This window comes from Xiphophorus maculatus, chromosome 24 (genome assembly GCF_002775205.1).
Source record: "Xiphophorus maculatus strain JP 163 A chromosome 24, X_maculatus-5.0-male, whole genome shotgun sequence".
Classification (NCBI taxonomy): domain Eukaryota; kingdom Metazoa; phylum Chordata; class Actinopteri; order Cyprinodontiformes; family Poeciliidae; genus Xiphophorus; species Xiphophorus maculatus.
The window spans coordinates 9,416,138-9,435,657 of NC_036466.1; the positions used below are offsets into that span (position 1 = coordinate 9,416,138).

General features: G+C 41.5%; 2 protein-coding genes across 4 annotated transcripts; one reads left to right on the forward strand and one right to left on the reverse strand.

Moving 5' to 3' along the window:
* Positions 1-1,159: 1,159 nt before the first annotated feature.
* Positions 1,160-3,794, reverse strand: c24h8orf74 (chromosome 24 C8orf74 homolog). 2 transcript variants are annotated; one of them, XM_014472976.2, is made up of 5 exons: positions 3,720-3,794; positions 3,041-3,224; positions 2,492-2,715; positions 1,490-1,648; positions 1,160-1,408 (listed from the first exon to the last, which is right to left on the reverse strand). In XM_014472976.2, the coding sequence occupies exons 1-5, from the start codon at positions 3,765-3,767 to the stop codon at positions 1,196-1,198; spliced, it is 828 nt and encodes a 275-aa protein (XP_014328462.1). In that variant the 5' UTR covers positions 3,768-3,794; the 3' UTR covers positions 1,160-1,195. The 2 variants fall into 2 exon arrangements, with proteins under 2 accessions (XP_014328462.1, XP_023185706.1); XM_023329938.1 differs by having other exon boundaries at positions 3,665-3,794.
* Positions 3,795-4,607: 813 nt separating this feature from the next.
* rp1l1 (RP1 like 1) lies at positions 4,608-19,504 on the forward strand. 2 transcript variants are annotated; one of them, XM_023329163.1, is made up of 8 exons: positions 4,608-4,778; positions 8,274-8,526; positions 8,663-9,061; positions 9,147-9,411; positions 9,714-13,861; positions 14,622-15,578; positions 15,972-16,829; positions 17,915-19,504. In XM_023329163.1, exons 2-8 carry the CDS (start codon positions 8,293-8,295, stop codon positions 18,275-18,277), a joined length of 7,224 nt encoding a protein of 2,407 aa, XP_023184931.1. In that variant the 5' UTR covers positions 4,608-4,778; positions 8,274-8,292; the 3' UTR covers positions 18,278-19,504. The 2 variants fall into 2 exon arrangements, with proteins under 2 accessions (XP_023184931.1, XP_014328464.1); XM_014472978.2 differs by lacking the exon at positions 4,608-4,778 and adding an exon at positions 6,184-6,370.
* The last annotated feature ends 16 nt before the right edge of the window (positions 19,505-19,520 follow it).

A 19,520-nucleotide genomic window follows, 5' to 3' on the forward strand; every position in this document is an offset into this window, starting at 1 on the left:
GTAAATAATTGGTGAAAAATAAAGCAACATTTGTGGCGAAAATGTTCAATGAATTGTTTAGCAGCCCTTCCGTGTGGACAACGCAGCTCAAAGTCAGAAAAAATTATAAATTAAAAGGTTTTTGGAACAATTCAAGAGATAAAAATAGTTCAGACTCACCTTTCTGTGTCCGCATTTCTTTTTCTCTTCTTGTTCTTCGACGTCTTGTCACATTTTCTTCCACTAGTTGACATTTATTGTAATTTCTATCCAAAGTTGCCACAGAGAAACCTTAGCGCTGCTAGCTCGGTGTTAAACACGCACGAGAAACAAAACTAGCGTTTCAAAACATGCTAGCAACGGTGCTAGCTGTTTCATCTAAATAAAATCCTGCATTCACAATTTATATTTCAACCTCTTCTTTAGAAATTGTTCTTCTAACATAGCATTTGTGTTAAGTAAAATAGAAAACACTAATAATAATATGCGTAAAAACTGCAGTACCTATTTTAACCACACGGTGTGTTGAGTCCACCTGAGGGTGAAGTTACGTTTCATCCATTTTACGTCAATTTCTGCTGTGCCTGCTCCAGGCTGGCGCCAGGGGGCGCTAGGATCCTCCTGGATCAGACATTTCACTCCTAGAAAATAAAAATTGAAACTTCTTTTTTTTTGTAGACGTGATGAAACCTGTCTAATATAGTTAGCTTAATCCAAAAATAGTCCATAATAAGCAGTTAGGAAAATGACATAATCTTTTTGGTGGCAAACCAGCCCACAGCATGATGCTGCCACTACTAGGGATGGGGAATCATTGAAATGTTCTTCATGGTCATGAAATAAATTGTATAGTAATAATGATAAATTTGAAAATAGTCAAATGTATTGTTGGAATTTATGTTTACAATATAAATTTTTAGAAAATATATGCATAAAAATGCAGTTTATAATTACAGTTTAGTGATAAAATAGTGATAAAACACCTCTAACCAGTTAACTAAATATTATTCGTGCATACCTTACTGAACTTTCATGTGTTGTGCTACTTCCTCGAGAAAAGCATGCGCATAAAATAAAAATACAGAGATCTTAAGAGCTAAAAAGACACAAAATTACAACATTTCAGAGACAAAGGCTCCAAAATTAAAACTGTAAACAATAACAGCTTGCTTTGCATTAGTTTCTCTTTTAATTAAATCAGCTTTTACGTTTCCAGTTATTTCTTCTTTCCTGCTTTTGTTTTTGCTCCCTTTGTCTTTGCTGATGTCACTACAGGAGTTGGTATTTTCGGGCGTCCAGCAGCAATCAAAGCCTCCTGCTGCATTTTGATCTGAAAGATCTCCTTGCGGAGGGACACCTCTTGACTCAGACTTGCCAGCACTTGGCCTCCTGTGGCTTTGACTGCAGATCGAACCAGCCCCACAGCGCTCTACACAGAGGAGCAGAAATAAAGCAGCACTTTTAAAACACAATTTTCGCTGGATTTAAATTATTTTAAGTAAAATAATACCTCTTTGTCCAGTTCCCCGTCTGATGGGACGTTAAAGTCCTCCAGAGTGACGCGTGGCTCGGCCAGGACACATTTGAGTTTTTCCTCCAACTGCGTCAGGGAGGAATCGAGTTTTGCTCGCAGCTCAGACTGCGCCTCCCACATCTCAAGATCGGTGCCCTGCAGAATGATTACAGAGTGTCTGAAAAGCTTTATATTTCTTCACATTACAACCACAAACTTAACGAATTTAAAGTGATAAAAGCAACAAATCCAAAACCTGAAAAGTGTTGTGTACATTATTTTTGCTTCACCCATTTCACCATCTTTGCCGTTTCTTCCCGTTCCCACAGCATGATGCTGCCATCATCATGTGCCACAATCAGCAGGGTGTGTTCATGTTAATTTGTGTAGTTAGTTGTTAATGCATGTCACATTTTTATTAGATTTCCACATTTACTTTGACTTCATTAAATCAGAATAAAATGTACTGACGTTTATGAGAAAATGCAGAAAGTAAAAGAGTTTACAAGCTTTATGAAGACGATCAAACCTACACTGGTGATTAAAAAAATTATATCAAGATTCAAAGTTTCCCCCAGAAAACCTGCTAAGGCCGGTGTTTGGGCAGTAGGGCAGTCATTCATCCAGTGGCTCGTTGTGTTTTTGAGTTAAAAAATGTTTAAAGTTCACAGAAAATTTGAAAATATCACTTGATAATCGTGTTACTGAAAGGTTCTAAGATTAACACTTGAACACCAACTATAAAATCATAAAAAATGCTAACATTTTAAAAAGACTTAAATAAATAAGCTATGCTTAACCTGGTGGGGGCACAAGTAAAGCCTGGTGACCCACCAGGCTTATCATCCACTTGGGGAAACCCTAAAGATTGTATCAAATTATCAAAAATGGGAATATTCTAGCTCTGCAGAAAAGTCTCTCTGTTGAGCGTACGACGTGTAGCAACAAGTGTGAAAATTCACTCCCCATATTTAGCGTTCAACATGCTACTTTTCCTACCTGTGCTAAAGGGCAGGGGGTGGGCGGCAGCTGCACCTCCAGCTGTCTCAGAACAAGCAGCTCCTCAGCCGTTACACCTACCGCCACCTGGAACAGCCTCCTTCTGCAGACGCAAGTGTCGATCAGGTACTGGGTGAAGACATGCCGGTGTAAGGGCGTCAAGTATGGCAAATGCTCACACAGCACATCTCGGAGCAGGGACCAGAAATTGTTTAGGTCGAATTCTGGATGGATAGAAGAAGAAGAAAAGGCAACTGAGAGATAGAGGAGGTTTAATGAACCAAAACGCAACTCTTGGAAATGATTTATTTGAATATATAAACAGCTCTGCAACTAAACCAGCCTGAAAGGCTTTTTTTAAAATCATGCTACTAAAAGGTTGCTTGTGTAAGCGACACAGAGAGTGAATCATTAACTGACTCACTCTAATTTAAATGTACAGGTGGAAGAGAGCATCGCTGTTTGCCTATCAATAACAACATTACCATTTGTGCGGCAGAGAAAGCGTAATGTGGATTTCCCTAATAAAGGAAACAGGCTTGTTTTTACCATACGACTGTGGGAAGATGACCTTGGCAAGCACAGCTGAGCAGATCACATCGGCCCAGGAGAAGCCTTGCCCTGCGGTGAACATGGCGACATCATATACAAACTCTTGATGCAAAGGCAGCTTTTCGTTGGTAAACTCGAACCAATGGAAGTGATGGATGAATCTTTGGATGCCAGCATTCCTCTGGAAACAGATGACACACATAAGCTATCAAAACCTACATTGAATCAAATGTTAATCAAATTAGTAAAAAAAAAAAAAAAAAAATATATATATATATATATATATATATATATATATATATATATATATATATATATATATATATATATATATATATATATATATATATATATTATCCTTCCACGTTACCATCATTAACTACTTTGTGTTAATCACACAAATCATGTAAAAAATACTTTAAATGCTGTGGTTTTATTGTGATAAAATTTGAAAAGGTTGACTTTTGAGTTGTTTTTCTAAACTCTGTACAGCAGTGCATCATATTAAAGCTAAATTTCTAAATTATCTGCCAAATTGTTCAAAAATGTTCCTTCAAAACATACAAGTGGCCTTCACGTTCGCATCGGTATTTATTATTTACTGCTGATATTTCCGCACACCTGAACGCAGCATTTGAACCAGGTAGCAAAAGGAAAGGCCCGGCTGGTTTCCTACCGGAAGCCTCGCTATCTTTGCCATCTCCGTCTCTGAAAGGGAATCCATCCTGGGAGGTTCGAGGTCACTCGGTTGCCATTGGAGACCAACGCGGAAGTTACGCTTTCGCTGTGGAGGACGTGGTGACGTAGCCAAATCGTCACTCGTCAACCTAAAACCCATACTGTGGTGTTCAGTGTTTTGAAATCTACTGGGTAAACAGCGCATGTTGTTTACGGATTTTAATTGTGGCTATTTAAATTGATACTGAACGGAATAAAGGGGGAACGTGTTGAATTAAAAGAGAAGATAATGTTAAGTAAAATAAAGTGATAACTTTATTTATCCATCCCCACACAGATGGCCCAGACGTCTCTAATCCTATTTAGCAGGGACCCCCTCCGCTTCAATCCTTTATTCTCCTCTATCCTCCTGCTCGCAAACTAATAAAGCAGTTTTTTGTCAAGCTGATGTAACGCAAACTATTTCTTATCGATGCTTTCAAAATAAATGCTTTCTTTTTGCCCGAATTGGTCCCGTTGTAACATATTGTTAGAATTCTTCTATTCACATTTAGCTCTGAAATCATCCCACTTTTTCTGTTTTTCTGGGGTTTTTTCTGCATATTAAAATCATGCTTTGATTTTGACATTAATCAAATATGGACTAGTGTAAGGGATAACTTTTATGTTAATGAGCACCTGTTTTATTCTCGTTTTTCAGATTTTTTCACATTTATTGTTGTGCATGATTTGAAAACCATTTTGAGTACAATTTGTGGGTTCTTTACCCACCTCTTGGTAAAGTTGTGCTGTTGCTTTCTTGACAATTTGCCTCTCCTCTCCTCTTAAAGTCTCACACTTTATTTTGAAAGTCTGACTCGCTCTGCTTCCTGTAAGTTGTCTGATTTGAACATGCGCGTCTCCGGGGGAAGCTGAGAGCGGAGCCGCTTCTCCGGCTGTAGGAGCGCGTCGCACCTCGGTTCCTGGCTGAAAATCAAATAGTTTAGATTTTAATTTTATTGTGGTATGATCTGGGATTTTCCTCTCCAATCTTCTCGACTGTCATAAATCTATTCTGGTGAGATTTATTTATTTTTTCTTCTCACTTGTTACTTTGAAACAAGCTTCCTGTCCAATAGAAAGAGTGTTTTAGAGAATCTAATTATCTAATTATTATCGTTTTCAGTATATTTTCCCTTTGAAATCCAGTTGTGAGTGTCCTACCTGCTTATTGGATAAGTAAACAGAGGGAGTGAACCTGCAAAACTAGGCCACACATCCTATAATCTCTCCTCTGCTTTACTCTTGTTCTACTGACTCAACTGATTAGCACTTTAAAACCTCCTAAAGTTACCATTTAAGACGTTTTGCATCTTGTATAAATACCTGTGTGCAAACCACTGTAGCAGTATTAGATTCCCTGATTTATCCACCTGGAATACTTTGAAAAGCATCAACACTTTCTCAGAGACGCTCTGCCTCCGTCCTGTCATTTCAGGCGCTACTCAACCCTGACTTCCTGTCTGCCTTGAGGTCTCTGAGGCCCACCTGCTCTGCCTCTGTCTCTCAGTAGACCTGTAAAGCAGACACTGATTAGTTAAAAAAAAAAAAAAAAAACATAAGGCTGAATTATGCAACAAAAACCATCATCTCTTATTTCAAATAAATGAAAATAAATAACATACCCTTGGTTTTCACTAGAAAAAAAATGCAAAAAAATAATATTTTCCCCCAGATTTGCTCTTTAAAGTCCTTGAGGTATTGTGTTGGTTACAGAGCAGAGCTGAAGCTCTTATGGCATTTATAATGAAATAAAAAGACAATTATTTTTACAGTTACAACCAAATAACCTTGGGGAACATCAGAAGTTGCATCCTACATTGTGTTTGTGTTTGGATTTTTACCTGACTTTGGAGGTTATTTGTCCCTTCTCCATTTTGTGCCCTCATGTCGTACCTATTTAGTGCCATTTCATTCCTTTCTAAGCCTGGTGGGCCACCAGGCTTTATTTCTGCCCCCACCAGGCTAAGCACTTCTTATTTATTTGCCAGGTACAAAACTTCCAAAACTAGAAACTTCAAAATAACATTGTGAAGTCAATTAAGTCAATTTTGTACCTCTCACTTCCTGTAGTGATTATCCTCATTAAGCACTTTTCTGTTTCAAATAACTGCAATTTTCCTAATGCAAATCAAATGTATGTTTTTACTTCCTTGAATAGTAAAAGGTTTTATTTTATGTGCTTTCACATAACTCCTCAGAAATGCAGCTTGTTGCCTCTTTGTGCAAACAACTTCTTTCTCCTTCTACATGCATCTCCACTCTAACACACAGACAGATTATTAGGCAGGATTTTCTTTCTATCCTTAGCATTGCTCCTCCTCTTTTCCTCAGCTTCCCTCCCTGTCCATCCATTCATCCCCCTCCCACATCCTTCTGTCCAATTACCGGCTGCCATTTTACCTCCAGCCTTCCTACAGACTACGGCTTGGTTTTCGATTTGAGCTGCAGGGAAAACTACACAACTTGACCTTGTCTTTAAAAAAAAAGAAAATAAAAATCACTTTTTTACCAGTGCTGGTCTTGGCTTGACCAGTCAGTCTCTGCAAAGCCATCCATAAATTTCAGTTCAGCTTTTCCACACCTCTTTGGACCATGTTTCCTGACTGTGTGAGTATATTATTTATATATAATTGGTCACAGGATGCTTTTAAGTTAAGCTAATCTAAACGTTTGAAGTAAAAATAACTAAAAAAGTTAAATCTTAAATATTTAATTATTATTATTACTAAGCATTAATCAGTTATTTTACTGATGTATTGTTATTTTAATAACATAAATGTCAGTTAACTAGTGCATAAAATCTTTTTCTGAATAGTGCAAAATGGATTACCATTAAGTCACAAGTTGTTTGGTACCGTAAAGTTTTTTCACAAAGACGGTTAAAAGATTTGTCAATTACTTTGGGGGAAAAGTTTTATAAACATATTAAATACCTGATAAAGTTTATATTTTGCCTTCTGATAAACTTACAGGTCACTCTCTTGAATCTTTAAATGGTAAACCAATGAAAACCCAGCATGAGCTAATTGGCTAAACCTGAATAGCCTGTTCCTGTTCACAAACTCCTTCCACCTGTTGGGACACTTTTAATCCTGAACCTCAGTTCAGGTCAATTATGAGACTTTTTCTTTTTACTGTGGTGATTTATTTTCATATTTACACTCAAAAATGTATAATTTCAAGACAAATAACGTTTAATAGCAGCTACTGTTCTCGTCATCTTTTTTATGATGGCGGCAAAAATAAGTAACGCAGAAAAAAGTTTTGGGTTTTAAGTTAAAATCTAATTACTATTAGCTGTAATTTCGTTATTCAAACACAGTTAAATGTTCAGTAGTGCTGTCTCCTCAAAGGGAAAGGAAGCAGCAGACTTTATGGTTGCTAAATTAGCTGGAGGATTAAGAAGCATGGTGTCACGTTGGGCTTGTCTACAGCTCAGAGCAGTGATTTGGCTCTGAACCCCGACCTTATTGGGCTTAAAATTCTGCTTAGCCTGCTGATTACAATCACCTTTAAACACTGCTTATTAAACATTATTCAGGCTAATTGTTGAATGCTACTCTGCAAAGTTTGTCCTGAATGTAAAAAGTGATATTAAACTGAAATTGCAATGTAGCTCCAAGTAAAGAGAAATGGTTTAAGGTGTGAAATTTCTCAATTGCTCAAGATAGTTACAATCTCATCACAATAAAACTAACCAGATTAGTCGGTTTTACAATTAAGTTTAAATATTATTATCCTTTTCATTTCATTGAAGAGTTAATTTAAATTATAAGACTAAGATTGCCAAAATAAAGTAAGCCATAAAGAGAATATTTGACCATAAAAAAGTATAAAAATCAGTGCAAAACAGTGTTTTTCTTAACATTTACATCACATTGATTGCAGGATAAGAGGACATTTACATTAGTGCCAGTTTGACAGCTAAACATTATCCTGACAGAATATTGGTCAGACAATAAAAGTCCTAAAATAGATTAATAAAGAAATTATTGCAAGATGCTCCAGTCAATCATGAGGAGAAATCTGATTATTTCTCTATTTTTTTTCTGTCTGCATTAAATACACTCAAAATGTACCTCAGTTTCAATCGGTTACCGCAGCAACTACCCGTATCCACTCTGACGTGCTATTTTTAGCTTAATAAAATTCAGTAAAGGTTAGCCTTGATGCAAAAAGGGGAGATAATCTTGCCATTCCTTCAATTGTTTGATTTAAAATTATTTGGGCACTTCAGACCTCGGAGTAAACCGGAAATTGGTGTTGGCCAAAAAAAGCCTATTGGTGAGTTTAAATAGCTTTGCTGTGAGCAAATCCACGCATGTGACACCAGGCTGTGTCAAGTTCTCCTATTAGTGGATGTTCTGACTCCTCGGGTTTACATCCTGATTAAGTCTTGTGACCTTGTGAGAATTAGAAAGTATGAGAAGGGCAGACAGCCGTTCTGTCATTATGGTTGATTTGCCAGTGTCTTTTGGTCAGTGCTGTGTGTTTTGATTATGTTCTGCAGGTATATCTGACATCAGACCATGCAGTCGGTCCAGACAGGGTTGTGGGATCCCCACCCCCCGTCTAAACATGCCTCGCCTCTGCCTGCGCCCCCTACTTCCAGTTCACGCCACGCCCATGTGACCACAGCCGCCCCGGCCAAGCGGATAACTTTTTACAAAAGCGGCGACAGCCAGTTTGGGGGCGTCCGGATGGCCATCCACAAGCGCAGCTTCAAGTGCTTTGATGCCCTGCTGGATGACCTTTCCCAAAAGGTTAGTGGGATGTTTCTGATGCAGGGATCTCTTTTGAAGCTGACTCTTCAGATGCACTTTTAAGTCTTTCCCTAAGCAGAAGCGTTAGCATTATTTATTCATTTGTGATCTGTTGCTTATACTTACCTATGTATAGGTACCCCTCCCGTTTGGAGTGCGGACTGTGACCACTCCCCGAGGTACACACACCATCAAACACCTGGAGCAGCTCCAAGATGGTGGCTGCTATCTCTGCTCTGACCGGCGCCAGGCTAAGCCCATTAACATGGACCTGGCCAGCAAACGCCAAGGCATCTGGTACCATCACAGCCGGAGGCCTCAACGCCCCGAAGCATCCTCTGGGACTCCACCTGGCCATTTGAATTTGCCTCACAGGCAGAGGCGGATTCTGCTGGTGAAGAACAGCGAGCCAGGGATGAGGCGGAGCATTGTGCTGAGCAGGAGGTCTACTAGGAGTCTAAGAGCTTTCTTAGACGAAGTGTCCGAGGTTATGCAGTTTCATGTTCGCAAGCTGTACACTGCAGAAGGACGCAGGGTGAGTGTGAATTTTAACTCAGTATTTACTTACAAATTAGATAAAAACTTATGAGATAAAGCTCTCTCTGTATATTTGCTCCTAGATTGACAGCGTGCAAAGCTTGTTGACTTGTCCTGGTGTTCTGGTGTGTGTTGGTCGGGAAGCCTTCAGCCCTATGCTCATAAATTACATTAGGAAGACTTCAGAGGAAAAGCTGCCTGGTCTGGGGAGCAAGTCTCCAGGTCTCGGTCCAAGAATTCCTGGTAACGGTGCCAGATCTCCTGCAACACAAGGCATAAGGTCCCCACTTTATGGAGCTCAGTCCAGAGCCAGTGAATATGATGAAGGAAATGAAAGCAAGAAAAATGGTAAGTTGTTTTGGCAAAAATTTGAAGGCTTAGATTTATACCTGGCTATTGAAAGACAATTTCAAGAAAACTCTACTAGTTAGATATTTTTCCCATCCCTTTAAGGTTTTAGTTTGTTTTTTAGTTGTGTTATGCAAGTTATATAATCTGTAAGCCACAGGTAAAGTATATACCTAATATTTGTTGATGTATATTCAACATATTAATTTGGAAGCATCTTGCGTCCATTTACAGGTCAGAGAACATTTGTCTACAGACTTTTCATATCCATTTCACAAGTTCATTTTTTCTTTTCTTTTCAGTTAACTTTGGTCTGGAGACTAAGAAGAGCATCATCCACCCTCGATCTGATTCTTCAAATCGATCTGCTCGCTTCTCTTTGTCGTCTGAAAAGTCGTACGGCGTCTTCTCCCAAGCAAGACCAGCTATAACGAATGATGACATTGAAAAGCGTGTTTTTGTTAATAAAGACGGCAGCCTGTCAGTAGAGATGAGGGTACGTTTTCGCCTCCAAAATGAGGAGATCGTTCAGTGGTCCACACAAATTAAAAAATCGCCCTCTCTCACCAATGATTTTTGCCCCCTGAGCCAAGCTCAACCACATTACCTGCAGCAAGGCACATCAGAAAGCTGTTCTGACCCTGATTCAACATCCTATGAGGGTGTGGATTATTCCAGCCGGCCTCTGCAGCGTGCGTTGGTGGAGAACCAATGCCAATGTTGTTATCAGAGACATGAACGGCAGTTTGATTTGTGGGAAAACCCCACGCACAAACATCCTCCTGCCCCACCCGTTCATTCATCAAGTCACGCTGTGATGAGACACACGCACTCGTCAAGCTCTTCCTCTTCATGCAATTCCAGAAGAGTGATTCGGTGTCGGGCACGGGTCTCCGGGTCTCCAGGTGGCTCCGGCTCAGAACAGAGCCAGTTGGTCCAGAAAGAGATGTGTCTTACAGAGCAGGTGGAGGACAGAGTAGAAGTGGCCCAAGACGGGGACACTCAAGTTGAGGTCTGCAAAGTTAGCCGATGCTGCAGTCGGACAGAGGTGGTTGCCATAGATACCAACATTCGACCACCCAGCGGAAAGTCAGTGGAGGGCGAGGTGATGATGGGGGAAGATGAAATCCGACCACTGTCTGCAGTCAGCAGCTCTTCGCATATTTTACAGTCACTGAAAGAAGACCAGGATGATGAGGAGGATGATCTGCCACCCAGCGCTTCACAGTGCTCCCACAGAAATGAACCGTCCCCCACTCCTACCCCAGCAAATCACTTGGGTGAAGGTCCGTCAAGCAACATCTCCGCCTGTTCAGCCCAGTCGCTCAAACGCCAGGAGCAGGAAGAAAATGCAGGAAGCAGGGCTTTGTCTTCAGCTTCATCCTGTCACTGTGGAGCAACTAACCCTCACTCAACAGCAGAGCCAGATAAGACGGATCGAGTCCCCAGTTTGATGTCCCAGGAGCCCAAGAACCAAGCATCAGAAGAAGTGGCAGCTGCAATTGACAATGAAGAAATTAACAGGGGTCTTAGTGGCTTATCCCATAACACAGGACTTTCAGCAGGTTCTCAGAAATCATGGACATCCAATGTTTGCTCAAACTGTGGAGGCTGCAAACGTGCAAACAGCGCAATGTCAGCTCAGACTGGTTTATCTGCTAAGTCCAAGTGCACAACTGAAGCTCTACTTACAAAGTCAAGGTTTAAAAAAGAGGGAGAGAACACAGCAGAACGAACAACCAGTTCCATGTCAAATAAATCCAGTGCCTCAGTCAAGTCCCATAAATCTGGCTGCTTGTCAGTAGCTAAAGAGGTGTCCCCGTCAAACCAAACAGTTGCAGAAGAAGGTGACACAGACAAAAGAGCTCAGAGTAGCCTCTCTATGAAGTCAAATGCATCTAACAAGTCTGGAAAGGCTGAAAGTGTCCTGTCGAATAAATCAGATAAATCCAAGGCGTCAGCAAGATCCAGCTCATCTTGTAAGCAGTGTGCAAAACCTCTAACTCCAGAAAACAAGGAGAAAGACGAACTGAATGGCGTAATAGAAGAGAGGGAAGAATCAGGAGTGGAGGAAAGATCAGCAAGTGCACTGTCAGCAACATCAAAACTGTCTGCCAAGTCTAACAAATCCCATAGGTCCACTGAAGCTTTGGAAAAATCCACTTCCCCCAGGTCAGAAACTGGGGAGGATGCAGAAGAAATCGCAACCAGTCAAATGGCTGGAAGAGTATCTGTTCATTCCACAAAATCCTGCAAGTGTAATGATAATGGCAAAGCACCGTCTCCAGCCTTAGAAGTGGGAAACAATGCAGGAGAAATGCAGCCCAGGCCAGAAAGCATAATAGAAGATAATTTAGAAAATAACAACAGGTCAACCAGTGCTAGGTCTTGTAAATCAGATTCTTCTGCTAAATCAAACAATGCAATTGAAAACAGATCCCCGAGTGCTTACTCACAAAGATCACACACCTCTGCGAAGTCCTCTCAGTCAAAGAGGTCAAACCAACCAAGAGAGTCTCAGAATGACCCCAATCTTACTTTGACTGAGACAAACAAGGAGGAGACTGACATTGAACGTCGTGAGGCTTTGGAGAGCGCCATGTCTGTAAAATCAAAATCTTCAGTCAAATCTGATGTTTCTAGTAAAAATCCCTCAGCTACAAATGCTGTCACCATCAAAACACCAGAAGGAGCTGATGAGACAAAAGAAGGAGAACCTGATTCTGATGTTGCTTGTATTGAAACATCACAAGCCGGTCACAAGGAGGATGATCTTTCAATAAAAGGCATATATACTATAGACCCTGATGGCCAAACGCTCTCACCAAAAAGAAAACCTTCATCCCGCTCACATTCCCCCTCCTCCAGAGGTTCTCAATCCCCTGTGCAAAAGTTGTCACTGAACTCCGGTGCTGGTGAGCAAAGAGGGCCCAGTTCGTTGTCTGTTCACTCCAAAACCTCTAGCAAAGTAAGCAGATCCAGGTGTCGCTGTGAAACAGCCTCACCTGTTAAAAAGGAAAATAAAGAAGAAGACAGAAATAGTGAGGGAGCTCAGTATTGCTCCTCAAAAAGACAAAGGAAAGAATCAGGATGCACGGATCGACCTTTGAGTCGTAACTCATCAGGTTCGATATCTTTAGGGCTGCCAGAGGATCAGGAAACAGCTGAATCAGACTGTGGCAAATCTAGTGTCTCTTTTTGCAACGGTGAGAGGAAAAGCCCTTCTCTCCACAATCCTCCAGTGGTTGATATCCCAATTATTGAAACACCCAGAGAATGTGAAAAGGGCGATGAAGAGGGTGGGGAACAATGGAATGAAAGACAAGCCAGTGCAACGACAGTCCAAAGCAGCAGGTCTCATAAATCTTGTTGTAACTGTAGTGTCAAATCAGCAGCTCAGTCTAAGGGGGAAAGCAGCAGTCCTAACCCCACAAGCGTAGACAAAGCAGAAAGCGTGAAATCTGCTGCAACAACAAATGCTCACAAAATGGACGCTCCAAAGAGCAGGAGCTCCTCTGTAATGTCAGGCACACAAGTTTGTGGGAAATCCCCTTCTGAAAGGACTTCTAATGTTCCTATAAGTACTGATGCTGAAAACCAGAACACCAGTAGACCAGGAAGTAAAACCAAAGGAGAAGAAGATAAGACAAGTGTCCACTCCCAAAGTCCATGTGGTCCTAGGCCTGAGTCAACAGCTTCGGTGCAGTCAGAGACAAAAGGAACTTCAGAGGAGAGGAATATGGCTTTGGGGTCAATCAAATCTGGAGATCACAAATCCCACAAAGAAAGTGAGTGTGGAAGTACCAAAGTTTCCAGTTGCAGGCAAAAAGAAACCCCAACAAGTCCTTGTTCCTTACACAGCCCCAGACCGTCCAGTAAAGTTGAACCAGGTAGCGGAAGCACCCTGTCTCACTCTCTGTCTGCTGCCGACCTACTGAAGGAAACTTTGGCTGCTGCTCGCCAGCAGGACTGCCAATCAAAAGCCAGTAAAACCAGTGACAAAGCCCACAGCGAGAAGAGTGGGAGGTCTCAGAGGAGCAGAAGTCGAAAGGACGTGGTGGAAGTGACACCTGAGTGTTTGCCCAATGCATCTCCCAATGAAGTTGTTAGCGACTGGCTGCGGAGCATTCCTGCTAATACTAGCATGCTCACACTCGATAACGAGTTAAATGATGAAGAAACTGAGGAGGGGGCAAAGGAAATGGAGGAGACACCAACAGAAGAGGTAGGAACAGGGGAGATGAGTCCGGAGGATGAGAGGGTGGAACTGGAGGAGAAAATAGAGCCGCAAGAGGAAGAAAAGAAGAATGAGGCCGAAGGTGATGGAGTCGGTCCGACTTTAGGCGATACAGCGGAGATTTCTTCTCGTTCCAGGAACTGGCATTCATCTGCCGCCGTGATGAAAGTCCTGTTGAGCTCGTCTCTGGGTCGATGTCGGAGCATGCCTGAGGTAAGACAGAACCTCTGACAAGACATGAAACTTTACCAAAGAAAAGCACAAATAAAATTGGATCCCAAGTGATGCTTTGGGACATTCTGACTATTTAATATCGCTAATAACGAAGCACCTGTCAAGATAATGCTGCTAGGTTTTCGGGATGAAATGTACAATAGAAGAATAAACGTTGAACATTTACAAACAACATCCACAAACACAAAGAGAGGTGAGCATATTTGTTGGCACCTCAGGTAAAGATTGTTTTTCTAGAGAAAAATAAGATTTCTCATAAATATTTTTGATCAATTTTAGTAGATTTATCAAGATGGGGATGGTTGGGAGATCCCATATTAAGAATTTTTTTCTTTTGCCAAATTATCCCCAACAATGACTCTAAAATAGATTTAGCCACTGCTTTTTTGACCTTTATTCTTTGTTTTATAGTTGATCAGACTTTGTAAGAAGTACTAAATATTGATTTAGCTCTTCAGTCAAATCTAGTCTCAGACTTTATCCTTGAATGTTCTTTTAATTTTTTATATCTTTTAACCTACTTCATATTATCAGACAGGTTATATTTAGGTCATTTCTTGGTTCCATGGGTGGTTTATTAATAAAATCATTTGGAATATGCTTTTCCTCAATAGTCTTTCTCTGTTATTAGAATTTGTTTGCTAATCTGAAATTTTTAAGTGTCAAAAATCTTTTACTCACTCTCATTTAAGTAATGTGCCCATAATTTCAGTATGTGCCCCTCTACCATCCTGTGTAGGTGTCTCCAGCTTATGGCCGCAGACTCAGCACATCGGCCAGGGGGCTTTTGGACTGCTTGGCCCAGCTGCAGCTCATTGAGCCTGCAGTCAGCAGTCATGAACAGAAGGACCGCAAGCAGCAGTATGACGAGATTATGGCCATTCTTCAGTCCCTGTGGCTCACTGAACCGCACAACATCAACGTCAAAGACACTAAAGACGGCGGCACAGACCAGGTGACTCCACCGAGGTCCTCATCTGGAGTGGGTATGAGCAGCGGATCGGGCGGGTCGGGTGGAGAGAAAAGCAATGGGAACCAAGGAGAAGATGAACCACCCAGGAAAGAAACCGAATCTCTGCAGGAGGAAGAGGCGGCGGAGAAGGTTGTTGAAGAGGCCGATGGAAATGCAGCAGCCAGACAAGTCGAAGTGGAGACAGAAGTTGAGGAAACAAACAAAACAGACACAGCTGAGGAAGTGGTGAAGAGTGAAGAGCAAAGTTCTCTTCCTCTTGGCAGCTCAAAAGCCACTGACAACCCTTCATTATCGGAAAAGAGCTCTCCCAACGTCAGCTCCAAGTCCCCCACAGACAACGAAAGAGACACGCAGGAGGACTCCAGCTCAGAGACTCCTCCCTCTGCTCCTCGGCCACCCTTATCCAAACGTCTATCCCAAGACCCCGATCCGGTTTGGGTTCTTCACCTCCTGAAGAAGCTGGAAAAGCAGTTCATGAGCCACTACATTGAGGCCATGGAGGAGTTTAAGGTCCGCTGGGACCTGGACGACAGCCTCATCCTGGACACCATGATCTCCGAGCTGAGGGAGGAGGTGAGCCGGCGCATCCAGAGCAGCATCCAGCGGGAAATGAGGAAGATCCAAAGCCGAGCCGGGAAAGTGGGGAGGTCGCCTCGGCCGCCGCAGCTAGCGAACATGTCTCGGGATTCTACCATGACGGAGAAGAGGCGCCGCATGCTGAAGGTAAATACGCCACAGATCCGACACGAAGAAGCCACTGGACATGATGTTGGGGTTTTATTAGTCTGTGCACTCCAGTCAACAATTAATCGATTGCTAAATTAGTTGACGATTATTTACATCATCAATTAGTCATGATTAAACGTTTCAGCCCAACGTGGATGCTGACTTTTCTGCAGTCCATTTCTCTGTCCCATTCAGAGACAAAAACCTAAAAAGGACATTGTGATTTGAGTTGTAGGGCATCCAGCTAACACCTAAAAGAAAGTTCTCAAGTCCAACGAGACCAAAATTGAACTTTTTGGCCTAAAAGTTTTATTGGTCACATAAACTTTTGGTCACATAACACTTCTTCAAGGCCTTGTAAAAACTCAAAGTGTTCGATTTCTGTTTCAGGTGATGAAGAACCAGTCAGTGAAAACCGCAGAGTCTCTCACTGATGAGGAACTGGTGGCTCATTTCAGTGACCAGCGAAGCGACGACGAGTACTGCCCCTGCGAAGCTTGTGTCCGCAAGAAAATGGCCGCCCGGCCTTTCAAGAAGAACCCGCAGGCGGCTGAAGCTCCTGTGATAATGGAATTCGACCTCCTTAAGATCCTGCAGCTCAAGAAAAGCCCTTTGCCTCCTTCTTCTGTGCCGAAACCTGCTGAGGTGGAACCGGCGGCTGCAGATGAAGAAGGAAGGAATTTAGAGGTAGTCGAAGAAGAAGAGGAAGAAGAAACCAAAGAGGATATAAAAGCTGATGTTGTGTTAGAGGAGACAATACCAGAGGAAGACGAGGAGGAAGAACAAGAAAAAGATGAGGAGAGTAGAAATAAAGAACAGGAAAGAGAGGAGAATAGTGCTGAAGATGAGGAGCTGGAAACAGATGAGCAAGAAGAGACATCAGAAAATGCAGAGGAGGATGAAGGACTGTGCACTTGTCAGTCTGAGAGCAGCAAAGAAGAAGAGTGTGAAGCGGGGGAAACGAACAACTGCACTGATGAAGGAGAGACAGGAACAGGAGAAGAGGAGGAGGAAGAGAGCGATAGAGAGACGGTGAAGGAGGTAACAACAGGCGACAAGGAGGAGGAATCGGAGGATGACACATCGGCGACTAATGGAGAGCCGACGCCGGCGGAGGAGATGATGCGGGGAAACGTCGGCGCATCTGCAGAGGAGGAAGATGAAGGCACAGGAGAGGAAGAGGAAAAACAGGAAGAGAGTGAGGAGAAGGAAGGAGAGGCTTCTGAGGAGGAGAGAGCTTCACCACAGGTAAAAGATTGTTAGACAAAAATCCGCCTGAGAAAATTGTCAGTATGTTCCTAGTTAAAGTCTAATTTAGTGCAGAAGTGTGAAAAAATATTTGCCCAGTTGTGAACACCAAGTTGAAGCTCATGCTACAAAATTACAGATTCAAATCTGGACGTTTACTAGGCCACTTCATAACCGTCTTGTTTCCATGTTTTCACCATTTGTGAATTTTGTTTTTCATTAACCTGGGACATGATGTTGGGGTTTTATTTTTTTTACCCTGCTTCATGTCATTAAACAGGTTTTACTTGATTTTTGATCCATCAAGCCCAACAGTAATAAAACCTTAATGCTTTTTTATGATCGTAGGCTTATTGAGTTATACACTACTACGTGGTTTATAATATTTTGGTTTGAGGGCATAATGACAGCTGAGGTTTTTGTATTTATTTTTAGCACTTTTGAGTGAAGTGCTAGTTTCTAATCTTACATTTTTGAGTCAAAAACATCTGTTAAAGTGCTCATATTTTCAAATTGAAGCTGTTTTATAATGTATTTCTTTGCCTTGCTTTGTATCTTACACACTAAAAATCATTTTCAACCTGTGTACAATCAATAAATGAACATTCTGAGAGATGAAGCAGGGATTTGACTAAACCCCAGCTTCTCAGACCTTCAAGATCCTCGTATCTAAGATCAGCTACAGTCGTTATGTCTGTGTTCATTATATGCACAGTTGTGAAAGTCTGCATGAGGCATTAGTCTCGTTTACCGAATAGGAACTCTATTTTAAAACAGAGCAAAGTCCCTGAACATGACCCTGGGTTAAAATCTGACCCACTGTAGCCTCACAGCTAATGCTAAGCCTGTGGGAAAAGCTAATCTCGGCATCCAATTAGGCAGCCTGAACAAATCTGTTTTGTTTTGCAGGCACTCTGAGTCTCTGCTGTAACCATCGGTCAGCAACCGCCTCACAAAAAACTGGAAGATTTTCAATATAATATTACAGCTAAACGAGCCTAACATCTTTAATTCATCTCTTGTCATGAAATCAATGTTGTTTACAAGGACTGATTATTAATTTTCTGATCTTTTTTAACCTGCAGAGCCCAGGTGCGATTCCCGCTGCGTGCGTGACGGAGGGCGAAGAGGCGGACGCCGAAGACTCTGACGACAGTAAGCGTCACGGCGACGCCAGCGCTGACGAATCTGCGCCGGAGGAGACCGCTGGCTCTGGGGAAGAGGAAGCAAAAAGCAGCAGAGAGGATGGACAGGAAGATGTAGTGGAGGAGTTTAGACCTGAGCAAGAAAGTGAGGCGGCCAAAGGCAAAAACGAGGACGGGGCTCTGCTCCACCAGTTCACCAGAGCCTCAGTGGAGTCCCAGCCTGGCTCGATGGAAGACGTGGACGTGGATTTACCTTCAAACTCTAAAGTGGTCAACATAAATGGCCATAAAACCAAAGAGTGAGGAGACTGCACTCAGACATTTGGTTTAAGACTCTCTTGAACACTTGAAGCACTTTAACTTCTCCAGATTTAAAGTAGACGTCGTCATCGTGACTTGCTGAAGTTTTCACATGTTGTCATGTTGCAACCTCAAACTTCCATCTGTTTTATTGGAGTTTGATATAATGGATCAAAATTAAATCAGTTCAAATCTATTCCACTTAGAAAAATATGGACTGGATTACTGTGGATTAAATGCAAATTATTCAAACTAGATTAGACACAAATTTTCCCAAATTCCTAGAACATTGAATTTAACACATCTTTTAGAGACATATTTCTACTAAGTAATGGTAGAAACATAAATTCATGGGATAAACATAAATTCATGCCACACTTTTCTAATATTTTTGTAGCTAAATATGGAAAACTGTGCATTCTTCTCCTTCCATTACGCAATAATCCAAGAAAACACACTGACGTTTGTGGCTGTAACATGACAAAATGTGAAAAAGCTTAAGAAGTATTAAGACTTTATTGCAGCAGACTGATTATAGAAACCTGAAACTTGAACGTGAAGAACTTTTACTGGAACCATATAACTTATATTTATTTCAAAGCTAATCGCAAGTATTGAGAAACATGTTGAGCATATTATTGATATGTGACTTAGGTTTTGTTAACCAGAGGTTGAACATAAATCAAATCATATCCAATCATATTTGAAGTACCTCAGATATTTTCTTTTTCTTTTAGTGAAGCTCGACAGAACCACTTCCTGTTGGTTTATCTGTGTTCATTTCTTTTTTTTTGGTTTCATGAAGTACATGCTGTATTCTCAGGGGTTTGGACAGCCAGCTTGCTTTAGACAGATCATCTCCAAGCTATTACTTAACTACCTAAATCTGTACCCTGCTGGCAAGTCAGCTGTTTAAATCTACAAAAACTCTGTGATGTAAGTTGATTACCTAAAAGAAATCTATATTTTGGGAACAATCCGCTCCACTTTCTCGCATATGCATCAGGGACAGAGACAATTTGCTGCTTTGTTCGACGAAAGCCTCTTATTTCTGGTATTACTAGGTGAGAGGGGGTGTGTGCCTATGCTGCTACTGGTTCTAGTGGGTGTCCATTAATCTGGGTCATCACTAATAAAACTAAACGTTGTGTACTTAGAGCTCACTGATCAACAGTACGACTGTAATCGTAATAACCTGAATAAAAATGAATAAACAAATGGTCATTTTCACATTTGTATCTTCAGA